At 38.5% G+C, this 13889-nt stretch overlaps 1 protein-coding gene across 1 annotated transcript; it reads left to right on the forward strand.

Annotated features, from left to right (window-relative positions):
• The first annotated feature begins 2135 nt into the window (after positions 1-2135).
• LOC113115706 (RNA-binding protein MEX3B-like) lies at positions 2136-13675 on the forward strand. The gene is made up of 2 exons (XM_026283258.1): positions 2136-2859; positions 5390-13675. Exons 1-2 carry the CDS (start codon positions 2448-2450, stop codon positions 6493-6495), a joined length of 1518 nt encoding a protein of 505 aa, XP_026139043.1. The 5' UTR covers positions 2136-2447; the 3' UTR covers positions 6496-13675.
• Positions 13676-13889: the final 214 nt, after the last annotated feature.

Below are 13889 nucleotides of genomic sequence, written 5' to 3' on the forward strand. Positions count from 1 at the left end.
ATAATATATTTAATTGTGACAACTTACCCCATGTACTGTGACAAAACCACTTTAAGGTCATTGTATGATCAAATTAAATAAAATAAAAATATATATATTAGATATGTACATGTATTTTAAAAATATATATTTTTTATGTTCAAAAGTTTTTTAGTTGATTTTGTATAGGTTAAATATGTGTCAGTACAGAGTCTGATTTTCCAAAATAAAATATGAATTACCATTTTAGTATACAATAAGACAAGAAATTAATATGTTTAATATTTAATATAAAAATCATATTTACATTTTTTTTTATATATTAATTGGTAAAAAGTGTAACTACTAGTGTTATCAATTTGCTTAATATAAATAATATATTTGTTAAATAATATTTAATGTTTTAATACTATTTTATATATCAACATCTAGTATCAGTTCTAAAATTCAAATAATATATTTGTATTAGTGTTAGTATTATTGCTGCTGTTGCTGCTGTTGTTGTTCCAGATTTCATCTTTGCCGCCAGGCGTGGCATCATGAGGACAGTATATCGTCTGAGGTGGAAACACGAATGCTCTTTGTTCAAGGTTTGCCTGAGATGTTGCTAGACACGTGCTCGCTCTCCTCTCTCTCTCTCTCTCTCTCTCTCTCTCTCTACCATAAATGTGCAGTGCAGATCCTGCAACGTCTGTCTGATAATAACTCCCCGCGTCTCTTCTCAGCGCCTCTCAGTGCGCAACGGTAGTCCAAACAACAACTCAGTGACCCTCTGCAACCAACGGCAAACAGGGTGGGCGGACCCCAACGTTAAGTCAGTTTGATTATTTCAGTATGGATAAAATATTGGGGCCAGATATTTCAGTTCCTCGACACTCGCTGCATATTCTCGGTCATGTTACGACACTCCGTTGATCAAACATCCCACCAGAAGTGCTGCTGTTGAGATGCATGCGGCAGCTGCATGGTGTTGTTTTCAGGCGCACATGTGTGATCATTCTGGCACGCCTCTCCTCACAACACAACACAATGAACTATGATGTTGTAGCCTAATATTTACGGCATAAAATTATGTTTTAGATTATTCATTAGAAGTGAGTTGCTGGTTGACAAAGGAGTCTTAAATGCAACGGGATGGATGGATGCGTGGATGGATAGATGGATGGACGGTTACTGTCTCAGCGAGGCAGGGCATGGCAAGCTGTTTGAACATTTATTATTTTACATCAGTAGCTTATCCATTTTAGAAATAGAAATAAATAGTTATTTAACAACAACACTAAAAATAGCGATTATTTTTAGTATTATTATATAAGTTATTAATAGAGACAAGTGTATTTCTCATGCTTAAAGGATATACAAAGTAGACTAATATAAATTTTACTAATATACAATTTTCTTAATATATATATTTTTTGTGTGTGTGTGTAATGCTGGTATTCTTTACTGGTGTTCATATTAATACTTTTTATGAATAATGATGACTCAATGAAGGTGATTCAATTACCATGCAATCAATCTATAAACCAATCAACCAACCGATCAATAAAAACAATATGTTGTTAAATGTCCCATAATTGTAACTGGATACGTATTACTACAAATAATACATCACAACAAAACAATAATACTAAAATATGTATAATGTATATTGTTTTTATTTTTTTATATATAATTAATTTTTATTACAAGGTAGAATTAAAACAGTGTTTTTTGTTTATAGTTACTTTATCATTACAGTCATTTTGAATCAGTATTACTTTTATATAATTTATATAATAAAAATTATAAAAATTAATTTAGATTATCTGGATACACATTAATATGATAAATTAACATAATAACATAATATTAAAATATGCATAGTGCATATTATGTAGTTTCTTTTCTAATTTTTTAACTAATTTGCTTGTTATAGTTAGATTAGTAGAGATTCTATTATAATTACATGAAAAATATCCTAAATAATAATTTAATTACAATTTTCTTTTATTGTTACTTAAAATAGGTTTCTTTCACAAATCGGTTTCTATTTAATTTTTGTAAACACACAATATATTATACAAATACGAAATTAAAAAAAAAACATAAAAATGTATTAATTTGATTCAATTTCTGTGTAATATTTTAACAAAAATGAAGCTGTATATTTTGTAAGAAAAATACAAACAAGCATGCCCCTAAGACATAAAAATAGACTGATTCTGGTGAATACATGCAGAAGAGGCTTGCCATAGACGGGGACTGAGCGAACCAGACGGGGTGGAGCATTGCTTGGCCTGGCCCCTCTCGGCGCAGACATCCTTGTGTCCCGATCGCCTTCTGCGTTTCGGAACCGGAGAGGGGGCTGGTCTGTGGGAGGGACTAGCGCAAAGGGGGACTAGGACCAGGAGGGGGCGGGGTGGCGGCGAGGGTGCTGTTTCTCCAGTCTCTTACCAGTGTCTTTGTCTCACACTCTTTTGTTAGCCATGCCTAGCTTGCTGGTTCTAGCAGGGATAATGGAGAAAAATGGGGGCTACGGCGGGGATTTAGCCGGCTCCGGCTTCGGCAGCGAAGGTCTCCTGGTGCCAACCGAGGAAGAGGAGGACGATTCCCGAGCCCTTAGAGTTGCGCTGGGCCAACTGTCGCTGCTGGGTCTTGGAGAGGGCGAGGACCGGGCTCCTGCGGGTGGAGGTGGTGGTGGTGGAGGAGTTCAAGACAGGAGTAACGATAACCACCACAATCACATCCAAGCCGATCCAGGGATGTTACAAGGGAAGAACAAGTTGTGCGCCCTGTACGAGAGCTCGCCCACCGAAACCAAAGGACGGGGCTGCAACATAACGGAGTGCGTCCCCGTGCCAAGCTCCGAACATGTGGCCGAAATAGTGGGGAGGCAAGGTAAATACAACGATGCGCACTTTCACATGCTTTCCAACTCGTTGTTCTCCAGTGTGCACGGCTCAAACTAAGTGTGGAGCTGTCTTGACAAAGAAAAAGGGAGTGGTGATGTTTTTAACGTTTCTGTTTTAGTCACAATTCAAAGAACTCTGTTTCAGCGCGTACATGGACATTTCCTCTTAGCTTTAAGCAAACTTATCAGTGGGTACGAGAACAAAGGCTTTATTCCACATCCACGCCTTCAGTGTCAGCACGCTGCTTTCCCTTTGTCGTCTGAGCGCGCGTAATTCTGCTTTTTGAAACAGAAAATTGAACGCGTGTGTGCTCGCTGGATACAATGTAACAGTCAACGGTCTTTGTTGACTGGATACATTGTGTCATCGCTGCTTCGCGCGCCTCTGTAGTTCCTGGGGGCTCTCATATGCAGCACCACGTTGTTTTTGTCAGGCTACATCAGACAAAGAGCACTTGTCGGGTAACTTTAGTCCACCGCTGGTGTCTCGTGAGCGTCTAAAAGTACTGAAATTCTGAACGCGTGCTCAGACAAAGAAGTAAAAGTCCTCGTGTGCTTTGAGGGCAGAGCTATATAAATGTGTCTTGGCGGAAAAGTTGCGTTTTGTGTGTGTGATATTTGCAATAAGTTAATGAGGCAACTGCGAGTTGTTGGATCACTTTGGTGATCCTGTTGTCTCAATAAGTCACTTGGTAAGACGTTTCCAGCATCTTGGAAAGCCGTGTTGCATTTGGTCCTGGAGAGACAGACTGTAAAGACTCTATATGAGTCACGCCCCGTCTACCAGTACAGCAGCCCTGCACTCAGAGCAGGGGGTCAGGAAGCATCCGCTGTCCATTCATTAAGAGCAATATCTCACCCAGATGAAATATGCACTAGAAACATCCCAGCAAGAAGGTTCCCTGCATATGACGACTTTGTCGAGTTGTAAAGTGTCTTGCGTGCTTTCAGAATACAAATGGGGCTAAGTTGGGAATGGGATGCAATGAGCATGTGGCTTGGAAATTGCTGATTAAGAGGATTCGAAATGGGGTCTTTACCTCTTTAGTCACTGATAGTACAGCCACATCCTGTGACATTCATTTGGCCTTTATTATGCTAATTTAATTGCATTTTTCTATGAATAGATGCATGCATTTGGCCTCATAATAACAAGTCAAAGTGATGGTGAAAAAAGCAGCACACTTGGGCATCCTTGTTTTCGCCATTAGTTGGCACTTTGAGCTGTAAGGTTCCAGTGCTTTGTTCACCTGCAGTGGCTGCCATGCAGCGAGAGGGACGATTCAGCGGCGGGAGGGAATCTGTGCTCCCTGCTGTCAGTGCTAGACAGTCCATCCAGGTTATTTTTTTAGCTTCTGCCATACACATTGAGGCATGAGACCAGTGTGCAGAGATCTATACATTGAACAGGCCCCAGGGTGGAGAAAGTCACTCTTGATAAGACGCCACTGAGGTGCTAATAAATACTCTGGGGCTGAACACGAGGCAGATGCTGTGAAGCACCACACCTTGTCATGAATTCATATCTCAACAATAACTTTATGAGGGATTCCACATGCTTGCTTTGTCCTCGAGTCAACTCCTTCTGCAGAATAACTGAGAAATTACATTTCAATTTGGGTTTCAGTGTTGAATATCATAGTACCTGTAACTGACAGTTAACTCATGGCACTGTTGCAGAGGAGGCATCCTTCAGACAACAGTGATTTTTAACCGTTATTGTATTGACAGGTTTTTTTTTTTTTTTGCATCCTAATAGGATACGTCAACACAGAGTGGATAATTATTTATATGGGATTTATTATGTAAATACTTTAGAGAATTAAAAGATGAATTTTTTTCTATATAATGAATGAAACAAAAAAATGTGTAATGTAGAATTTTTATGTATTTGTACATTTATCACAACAGAGAGAACGGTTATATCAAAAATTCACTTGGAGCCTCAAACACAAGAAGAAGAAATTATCAAATATATTATATAAATGTATTATAAAATATTTTTCACAAAAAAAGGTCAGACAGACCAAAAAAGTATCATTTAACATTTTCTACAAAAACAGCAAAATAATCAAAAATATATATTTACTATATTTTGTGCAAAAAAAAAAAAAGAAGCAATACAATGCTCATTTTTAAAAATCAAACATTTTATTTTGGTATATATTTTGTGTATAGGTTACAACAGAAAAAGGCTGAAACCAGCCCTGACTTGTGCAATGAATCTGCAGAATTCTGTATATTTAAGCATATAAATTGATGAAACAATGGCCAATTTAAACAGATTAAATTGTGTTAAATAGAATAAACAGTACCATACTTGTACTGAAAACTGAAATCACAATCAAATGATTCAAAATGTTTATACTAAAATCAACACATGAAGAAGTTTGTGAATGAGTTCTGCTGCAGATTCTGTGCATGGGTGACCTTTTGACCTGGAAACAAACAAGCAAAATAAGTATTATCTGACAAATTTGAGTACTCCTACTACTATAATACTCCTTCTCTCAACAGGTTGCAAAATCAAAGCTTTGCGTGCAAAGACAAACACCTACATCAAGACACCCGTCCGAGGCGAAGAACCAGTCTTCCTCATCACCGGCCGCAAAGAGGACGTGGCCCTGGCCAGGCGTGAAATCATCTCAGCTGCGGAGCACTTCTCCATGCTGCGGGCCTCCAGGAACAAGCTGGGTGTCTCTTTCAGCGGCTCGCCTCCTGCACCGTTACCTGGCCAGACAACCATACAGGTGCGTGTTCCCTACCGCGTCGTGGGTTTGGTGGTCGGACCGAAAGGCTCAACTATAAAACGCATCCAGCAGCAAACGTGCACTTACATCGTGACTCCGAGCCGTGACCGTGACCCCGTCTTTGAGATCACCGGCTCCCCCGGGAACGCTGAACGGGCAAAGGAAGAAATCGAGGCACACATCGCCTTCCGCACAGGTGGCCTGCATGACCACAACAATGAGAACGACTGCTTGGGACCTGACAGCGGCAACGGGGGTCTGGAGAGCCGTCTGCAGCAGGTGTGGGGGCTACAGGGGGCCCCGCGCAAGCCGCTTGCCAGCAGCTACCGCCAGAATTTCTCAGACGTCATGGTTGGAAGTAGTGGAGGAGGAGGAGGTGGGATTTACAGTAAAGGTGACTTTACCAACCATGGCAATGGGGACAAGCCAAGCTCCTACTTCGGATCTGAGGGCACTCAAAGCTGGGGCGATCCCGACTATCCCAAACAGGTGGCTTACTACACCCAGCAGCGCTCCAAAAGCTTTGGAGGCCTGCCTCTTCCTCTGACCAGACTGTCGCCGGGACTGCCTGAACCGTGTGGCACCGGAAACTCAAACGCCGTGGTGTCTCCTCATGCTCAGGCGCGCCGTGCCCACAGCGAGCCCACCACCATCACCGCCGCGTTCACCGGACGTCTCCCCGTGCCGGATTCACCACCTGCCATTGCTCGAGAGTGCATGACCTGTTTTGAGAGCAAAGTGACCGCCGCTCTGGTCCCTTGTGGTCATAACCTCTTCTGCATGGAGTGCGCCATCCGAATTTGTGAGCTAAACCATCCGGAGTGTCCTGTCTGCCACACCCTGGTCACACAGGCCATCCGGATATTCTCCTAAAAAGTTGACTTTTTTTTTCTTTTGCTTTTTTGGGGGGGCTCGTTTTTACTCTGTAGAATCAGTTCACTTTTTACCTTTTTACTTTTCTTCTTTTTGGTCAGTATTCATTTTTTTTTGTTTTTTTTTTTTTCAGAAAACACAAAACCAAAACAAGCAGATATTTTAGAACACACTGCTTGGTTTACTAAAAAAAAAAGGAAGAAGTATTTTCAGATTTTTCTTTTATATGTACACATATATACATATATATTTTATAAAAGTTTTTTTAAAAATGGAAAGAACGTAGTTCTTAGCATGTTGGTTTGTTTTGCTTTATTTTATTTAATTTTTTACTGGTGCTGTTTTTTTCTCCACATGCTGTGTGTGGACAGTAACAGAAGAAATAATGTGAACATTTTACACTTTTCCTTTGCTGGGGAGGTATATTATTATATAACAAAAGTTTATTTCCTAAGATTGGAGTATAGTTTTACATCCCAGCATCTTCTGGAAATGAGCGAATATTCTTTTTCTTTTTAAGGCAAACTAGAATCTTAAATCTTTGCACCTTAAAACTGATGTAAAGTGATTGTCGAATAGAAAATTACATTTCTACATGTCTATCTGAAATAGATGGTATAGAAATACGGACTGATGTATGACCTGAAGGCTTTAAATTCGGATCATGTTCTAAATGACAATTACCGATGTAGTATCTGCTTTGCAAATCAATATTCGAACGGGTAATTGACGTGTAAAACAGGGAGTTTCTTTTTTTTGTTTGGTTTTTGCACCAGTGAGCCTATTATGTGATTCATCTAAAACGGAAAAAACTATTTGAGCAAACTGATTGGTCAGCTCAAAAAACCTTGGAACGCATCCAGTGTTCTGTTTAAGAGGATTTCCCGGGTTTTTTCAGTAACGTTTTTAATTCTCTTTTTTGCACTCAGTATGTTATGATCTTTTCTTTTCCACATTATTTAGTAAAACGCTGAGCATAAGGCATAAGATGAAGTACAAAAAAAAAAAACAGCAGAGGGGGCGATTGAGGGGAGGGGGTCTGTAATCTGATCCTGAATAGACCAAACAGACAAAAGCAAGCAAGACTCCGATGTACTATGTAAATCACTTGTTCCCGAGGTGCTGCATCTGAGTTGCAAAGCGTCCTCTGACTGTCCGTCTGTACTGAGGCAGGTGTTGCATATCGTACTTTAGATTACATTTTTTATTTTCTGAGGGCTGGGCTTGTCGAGGGGACTGTGCTTTAATTCTACGACCCACTCATTCGCTGTAATGCCTCCAGAGCTCCTCCCTGTGAGTATATAGTTTTGTCGCAGTGGTGGTACAATCCCCGGAGCGCCCCGACATGGCCTGCCCTAGGAGGAGCTGATAATTAGCCATACATCAGAGTCCAGGTGCAAAGCAACTGCTGTAGGAAGGAGGGGTGGCATACAGTGGTGTGAATGAGGATGGAGACACCGCGCAGGGGGCTAAACTAGGTGCAGCTGGGGCCCCTCCTGTTGATCGCTTGCCCGCTCCCGTTCTGCTATTCCCATTGGGGAGAAATGGGGCCTCTTTTGTCCTGCCGTAGGGTGAAAAAAAAAAATCCAAGAGCAGATTTTATTTCAAAGAGAAAAGCTGGCCATTCTGGGTAGAGAGTGTGACTAGATAGACCCAAAGCATTTTTCTTCTGAGATTTCTCATTTAATGTGCACAAGAGGCAGGCTGTCGAAGTTTCCATGGAGTCTTCCTTCATGAGCGGGACATCCTGCCGTGACCCCCTTGAGACATGCCTGCCAGCGCACGGTCACGAGCAGCCAATCAGAGAACAACCTTGAACTCCACAATGAAATCAGACAATTGTAATTGACAAGAAAGCGGGGGGGAAACGCCCAATTCGGTGGCCGCTCATTCTGAATCAAATTACACACCCATTGCCTGTCTCATTGCAGGCTGGGGGATTTCGGGATAGGGAATTGAAGTGTTCGGAGTTTGGGAAACCGTTTTTTTCCCCCCTTTCGCTAGAAGGCCACTACAAAAGAATGGAGCCACTGAAAATGCACTCAGTTTGAAATGGGTCAGTTTTTCCCCCATCGAGCCTCTCTGCGCCATTGCCACGTGCGCGGTGTTAGAAGATATGCTAGGGTAAGCTTGTGATTGTATTTAACTTACTATAACGATTTACCTTTGAGCCATTAGCATCTTCAATATTAGTTCTTAAAAACCTTTGACTGTTACAGTAAATATACTTAGTCGTTTCTGAATTCATGTATTATAGCTGCAGTAGCGCCTTGTTTTGCTTTTGTTTCTATAAGCATTATTGTAATAAGGTATTTTGTTTAACTGAAATATATGTCCCTTTAAGTAACTCAGATTTGAGATAGAAAATAAAAACTGAAAAGGCTTAACAAATTAAAACTATTTAAAGCACCTTAAGTAAGCAAACAGCATTTGCAATCGTAATGCATGTGCATTTATCAACAGCGAACTCAAATGGCAAATATTCCTGTTATTATTGCACTTGGGTTATATTTTGGGTTAGTATTTGCACGGATAGCGTATTTTGACACTTAACGGTTTTTCTAAACATTGCAGTCTTTAGAAATAGCATCTTAATTTGCTTTAAAATGAAGTGACAATGCGATGGTATTTTCTAGTTCTTCAAATCCCCAGCACTGATCAGGGACAGACGCCCGTCCATTAAAGGGATGTATGTTTGTGCGTTTCGGTCATTTCTATAAAAAACCAAAACCATTTTTAAAATAGGATCAATTATGCAAACTTTAATAGCTCGGATTTTAGAATCTGATTCAGAACAACAGTGGTCTGTCTAGATGCCATATTTTGTTCTCCTGCCTCCTTTAAGGTCACTAGGTCAGCGTATGCAGGAAACAGCAATAACTAGTTAATTCTTATCAAAAAATGCACTGTCAGAAAAATGCTTCTAAATGGTTGATAACCCTAAGAATTGTTTAAAGCCATGCACATCGTATTTTCCCAATTAAAGCCCTTTGTGAGAAAACAAAAACAGTAATGACTTTCCCAATTAGAAAATGCAGCACTTCAAAAGTTTAGTTTCTTAACCAAACGCCGCAACTTCGAATAGAGTGATGATATACTACAAAGAATGTAGGCTGGATCAGTGGAGAATGTGCTATTCGAGTATTCAGCGCGAGATATTATTCAATGTAGACTTTGTTAAAGACTTTATACAGCCAATCACAGCAAAACCTTTTTTGAGTATTATTTATTTGATAGGAATAAGACTATTTATTGACATTTAGGGAGATATATAATAGAGACTGACTATGATAGGCATATCATTAAATATATTTCACTATATAAGCAATTCTGAAAACATTGTAATAGTCTCTAATAGCCTACTTGCTAGTTTGTAATATTGTGTAAGGTGTCATCCCAATAGATATTAAATAAAGTGTGATGTTATTGATGCCCCAAAATCTGAAAGCTCTTCAGAAAGTACATAACCAAAAATTAGGGTTATCACAATCAATAGGTGAAAGAATCCGTATAGTTTAGTTTGTACAGCATTTGCTTTGACTATACTGATGCATACGGTTATACAAAAAATATCTACACACCCTATTGACAGGATTTACTGCATGTAAAGCAGCTCATAAGAAATACAGATATATTTACAAATGCATATCAGAATGGTCTAATTCACCATTCAAATCATTTCAGATGGAAAGTTCCTTTATAATTTCAGAATGACAAGGGTACTATTATTATGCCTAATCCAAAATAATAACTGCCCGTGCTAAAAGCCATTCTGATTGAGAAGGGGGAGTGGTCACAACCTACGACTCCAGATTAACAATGAAAAGTGGTCCGGTTTGGAGTCTGACAGGTTTAACAAGAATGTGTTGTCTAACGTAAAGCTTAATATTAAGAACCACTGTGAATCGTTTCCGTTTCTGCTTCTTTTTTCCAGTAATTATTATGTGGTGTTGTTAAATAGTTGCGGTTCAACAGCTTCTCTTGCTTTTTGGTTGTGCATGCTGGGAAATTATTTTACAGAGCATTATTAACCTTTGAACAGCCTGTGTAGATAAAATATAACAGAGCCACTTGTACTACAGAGATTTATAGTGAGGACTACAGCTGGTGTTTAATGTAATGCTGTACAATGACACTAGTTTATTTTTCCAAACATATTTCTCTTACCCAATATAAAGTATGTAATGCACAAATACCAGATAAATGCTCATATGTTTACACACCCCAAGCAGAGTCTGTTTAGAAGGTGCTTAGCATTTAAAAAAAAAAAGAAAGTATTTTTATTTTTAGTACTGCCCTGAGGATGCCATATATGAAATAATTTACACAAATCATTTATTCCGTTCAGAAGTTTGCATACCTTAATTCGTAACGCTGCGATTTCTCCTCAAGTGTCAATGATTGTTTGCAGCCTTTTGTGAAAACTCGATTGTCCTGAGTCTCAAAGAGATCAACATCGTATAGCAACCGTGGGGAAGAACTCAAATGTGCAAAGAGCATGCTGGGAAACCAAAGAACTTAAAGGATGTTTGTCAAGAACAGTGGGCTGCTTCAGCTAAGACGACAAACTAGAGACTCAAAACTACCACACAAGATAAAAACGGTCATTGACACTCGAGGAAGAAACATGAATTTAAACAAGGCATGTGAACAATTTTATCTTGTGGAATATTAAGGCGAGACACTCCAGGTGAATAGGGTAAAAAATTTACTAATAGATTTAATAGATTAATATATTAAAGTTTGTTTTTTTAAATATGCAAATTACCCATTATCATATTAAATATACACAAATTTGCATACATTTTCAGAACATAAATCTAAACACTGGATAGAGCCAGATTAAAAATTCTTATTTTATATTACAGTTAATAGACTTTACTAAGGGGTGTGTGTGTTTTTTTTTTTTTTTTGAGGATTCATTTTCATCATGTTCTTAGGAAAAAGCGTTAATGATATATCAGCAAACCCAGCTGTAAAACAGCTCAGAATATACATAGGAATAAAACCGTGACGTACAGGAGAAAACAGCCTAGGAAGATATTATAATTGAAATCTACAGATGCAAATAGATAAAGTGCAATACAATAAATACTCAAATGTGTAATTTGCACGTTTTCGTCCCTTTAGTCTGAAACTATGTATTACATTTGGCCTAAACTCTCAAAAAATTGACCAGTGCATGGAAAAAGCAGTGTTTTCATCTGAAGTGTCTCGCCTCATTTAAATAAAAACTGCGAGGGATGTACTAAAAATAAAATAAAACGCGATTTAAAACTTCATTGAGGGGTTTGCAAACTTTTGAGCTGAACTGTACCCTGCATTCCCATAACGGATATATTTGCATTTTTAGTCTTGTTGATATTTGAGTTTTTATGCGCCCGCTTAGGCGAACAGTAGATAGCAAAGCTGCACGTATTTATCTAGAACCGCTGAAGCGTCCATTCCATAGAATCACCAGAGAACATATACGTGATGCACTTAAGCAATTATAATGCCTTTCAGTATAGTACAAAGGGCAAATAATGTATTTGAATGTAAAAATGGCCACCCAAACAATGTCTAATTTTGCCTTTTGTTTCTTTATCAAAAGTGAGCTTTAAGTTGAAAATCATGGCTAGAGAAATACCACCATATCTGTCTAGGTTCTTCCTCACAGCATTTATACAAAGCAACTTAAAAGGGAACTTAAAATGTCTTATAGCTGTTTTGTAAGATTCTATTTTGCTAACATGCATTATTATTTCATAGAGGAAGAGGTCAGTATCTGGATGTTATTTATGAATATCTTTAATGAAGCAAACATATTTATAAGTAACTTCAAGATGTTTTGTTTTTTAATTAAATTAAAAAGTTAATATATTTCTAAAACGCATGAAGTTGATTTCTACTAAAATTATTAAAACTATAGAATTTTTTTATTTATGAAAGTTAGAAAAATCCACACTTCTGACAGCATAAAAAACGAGTGGGGTGGGGTTTCAAAGGCTTATATTTTAAAACGTCAGATACGTAACGTGTGCATTAACAATGGGATAACGGCAGAAATATTTTATAGCGTTTGGGGGTATTTTAGTCACCTCAACTTTGTGCCTCAATACCACGTTTTTGCATATTAGAAGAGCTCAGAAGTGTTGTGTACTCATCCTTTAACACCTCATAGCTGAGTGAATAAAGGGGTCCCTTCCTTTTTTAATATTTTAAATTGCTTTGGTTTTAAATGCAATTGTTATGAAGCGATAACAGGCTCAAGTATAACAGGGTGAAACAGAAAAATTATTGCGCATAGTACACGCATACAGTAGTAATAATTCAAGCAAAAATCAACTACATGTAACGTCGTTCCGATTTCCAATCGCTTAAAAATATGCATGACAAAAAAAACATTACAAAAATAAATAAAACATTTCCGCAATTCAGATGTTCCGTTATCATATTTGTTTGCAGATTTGTGGACAGAATTCAGATTTTGAGCACACCGCTATTTGCATGTTACTTCTAAACAACATGTTTTGTCACATACAAAATGAGGCTTATATACGAACTACACTCAAGGGCTGATGACTGCGTTTCATTATTACCGAGAGTGTTTCAAACATGTCAAAGCGGTGAACTATTGTTTACAAGATTACACGCAGAAGCATAGTCTCAGTACTTCATGGTGAACATGCATTTCGACTTTGTTTTGGCTCTGTGGTGGCAATGATAGTTGTGTAGTGGTTTCAATTTCAGTCAGACAGGAACATGGGGTGGGGGGTGGGGGGGTGTTTAGGACGGTCACTGACGTGACCTCGCTTGGGATGAGTTACTCCGGTCCGACAGTCTGTATTTGGTAGCTTCCAGCACAGTAGAAGTGTTTCATACAGCTCTCATAGTGGTCTTAGTGCATTAGTTTGGTCAAGCATCTCCTGGTACTAGTGTTCAATTTATTGTTGATAAACGAGGGGTTTGCCACATCATAGACGAGGCTAGCCGATACTCCACGAGTCGTTTTAATTTCATAATTCAGTATAGTGTCTACATGGGGCACGCAAACTGCAGGTTTTTCCTTAGAACATGTTCTCTGTGACTTTCATTTTTGATATTCGATCAATGTATCTATGCCATACTAGTTTTGATTTTTGGGTTATTTTCGAGAAATTGTATTGTAAATGTTTCTAATAAAACAAACTGAATAATGTCACAGCTCCCCTGAATTCTGTTGCTCACACACCTGATGATTCGAAACAAAACTGATTTTATTTATACGTAAAATCCTGGTAAATTCCACAAGTATAAAAAAAAAAAAAAAAAAAATGATAAAAATCACTAAGTTTAAAAGGTTCCCACAGGCATGGAAGTATCAGGGAATTTTAAAATCGCCTGGAAAAGCCATGGAAATTAATAACATTTCA

Source organism: Carassius auratus, chromosome 16 (assembly GCF_003368295.1).
Source record: "Carassius auratus strain Wakin chromosome 16, ASM336829v1, whole genome shotgun sequence".
NCBI lineage: Eukaryota > Metazoa > Chordata > Actinopteri > Cypriniformes > Cyprinidae > Carassius > Carassius auratus.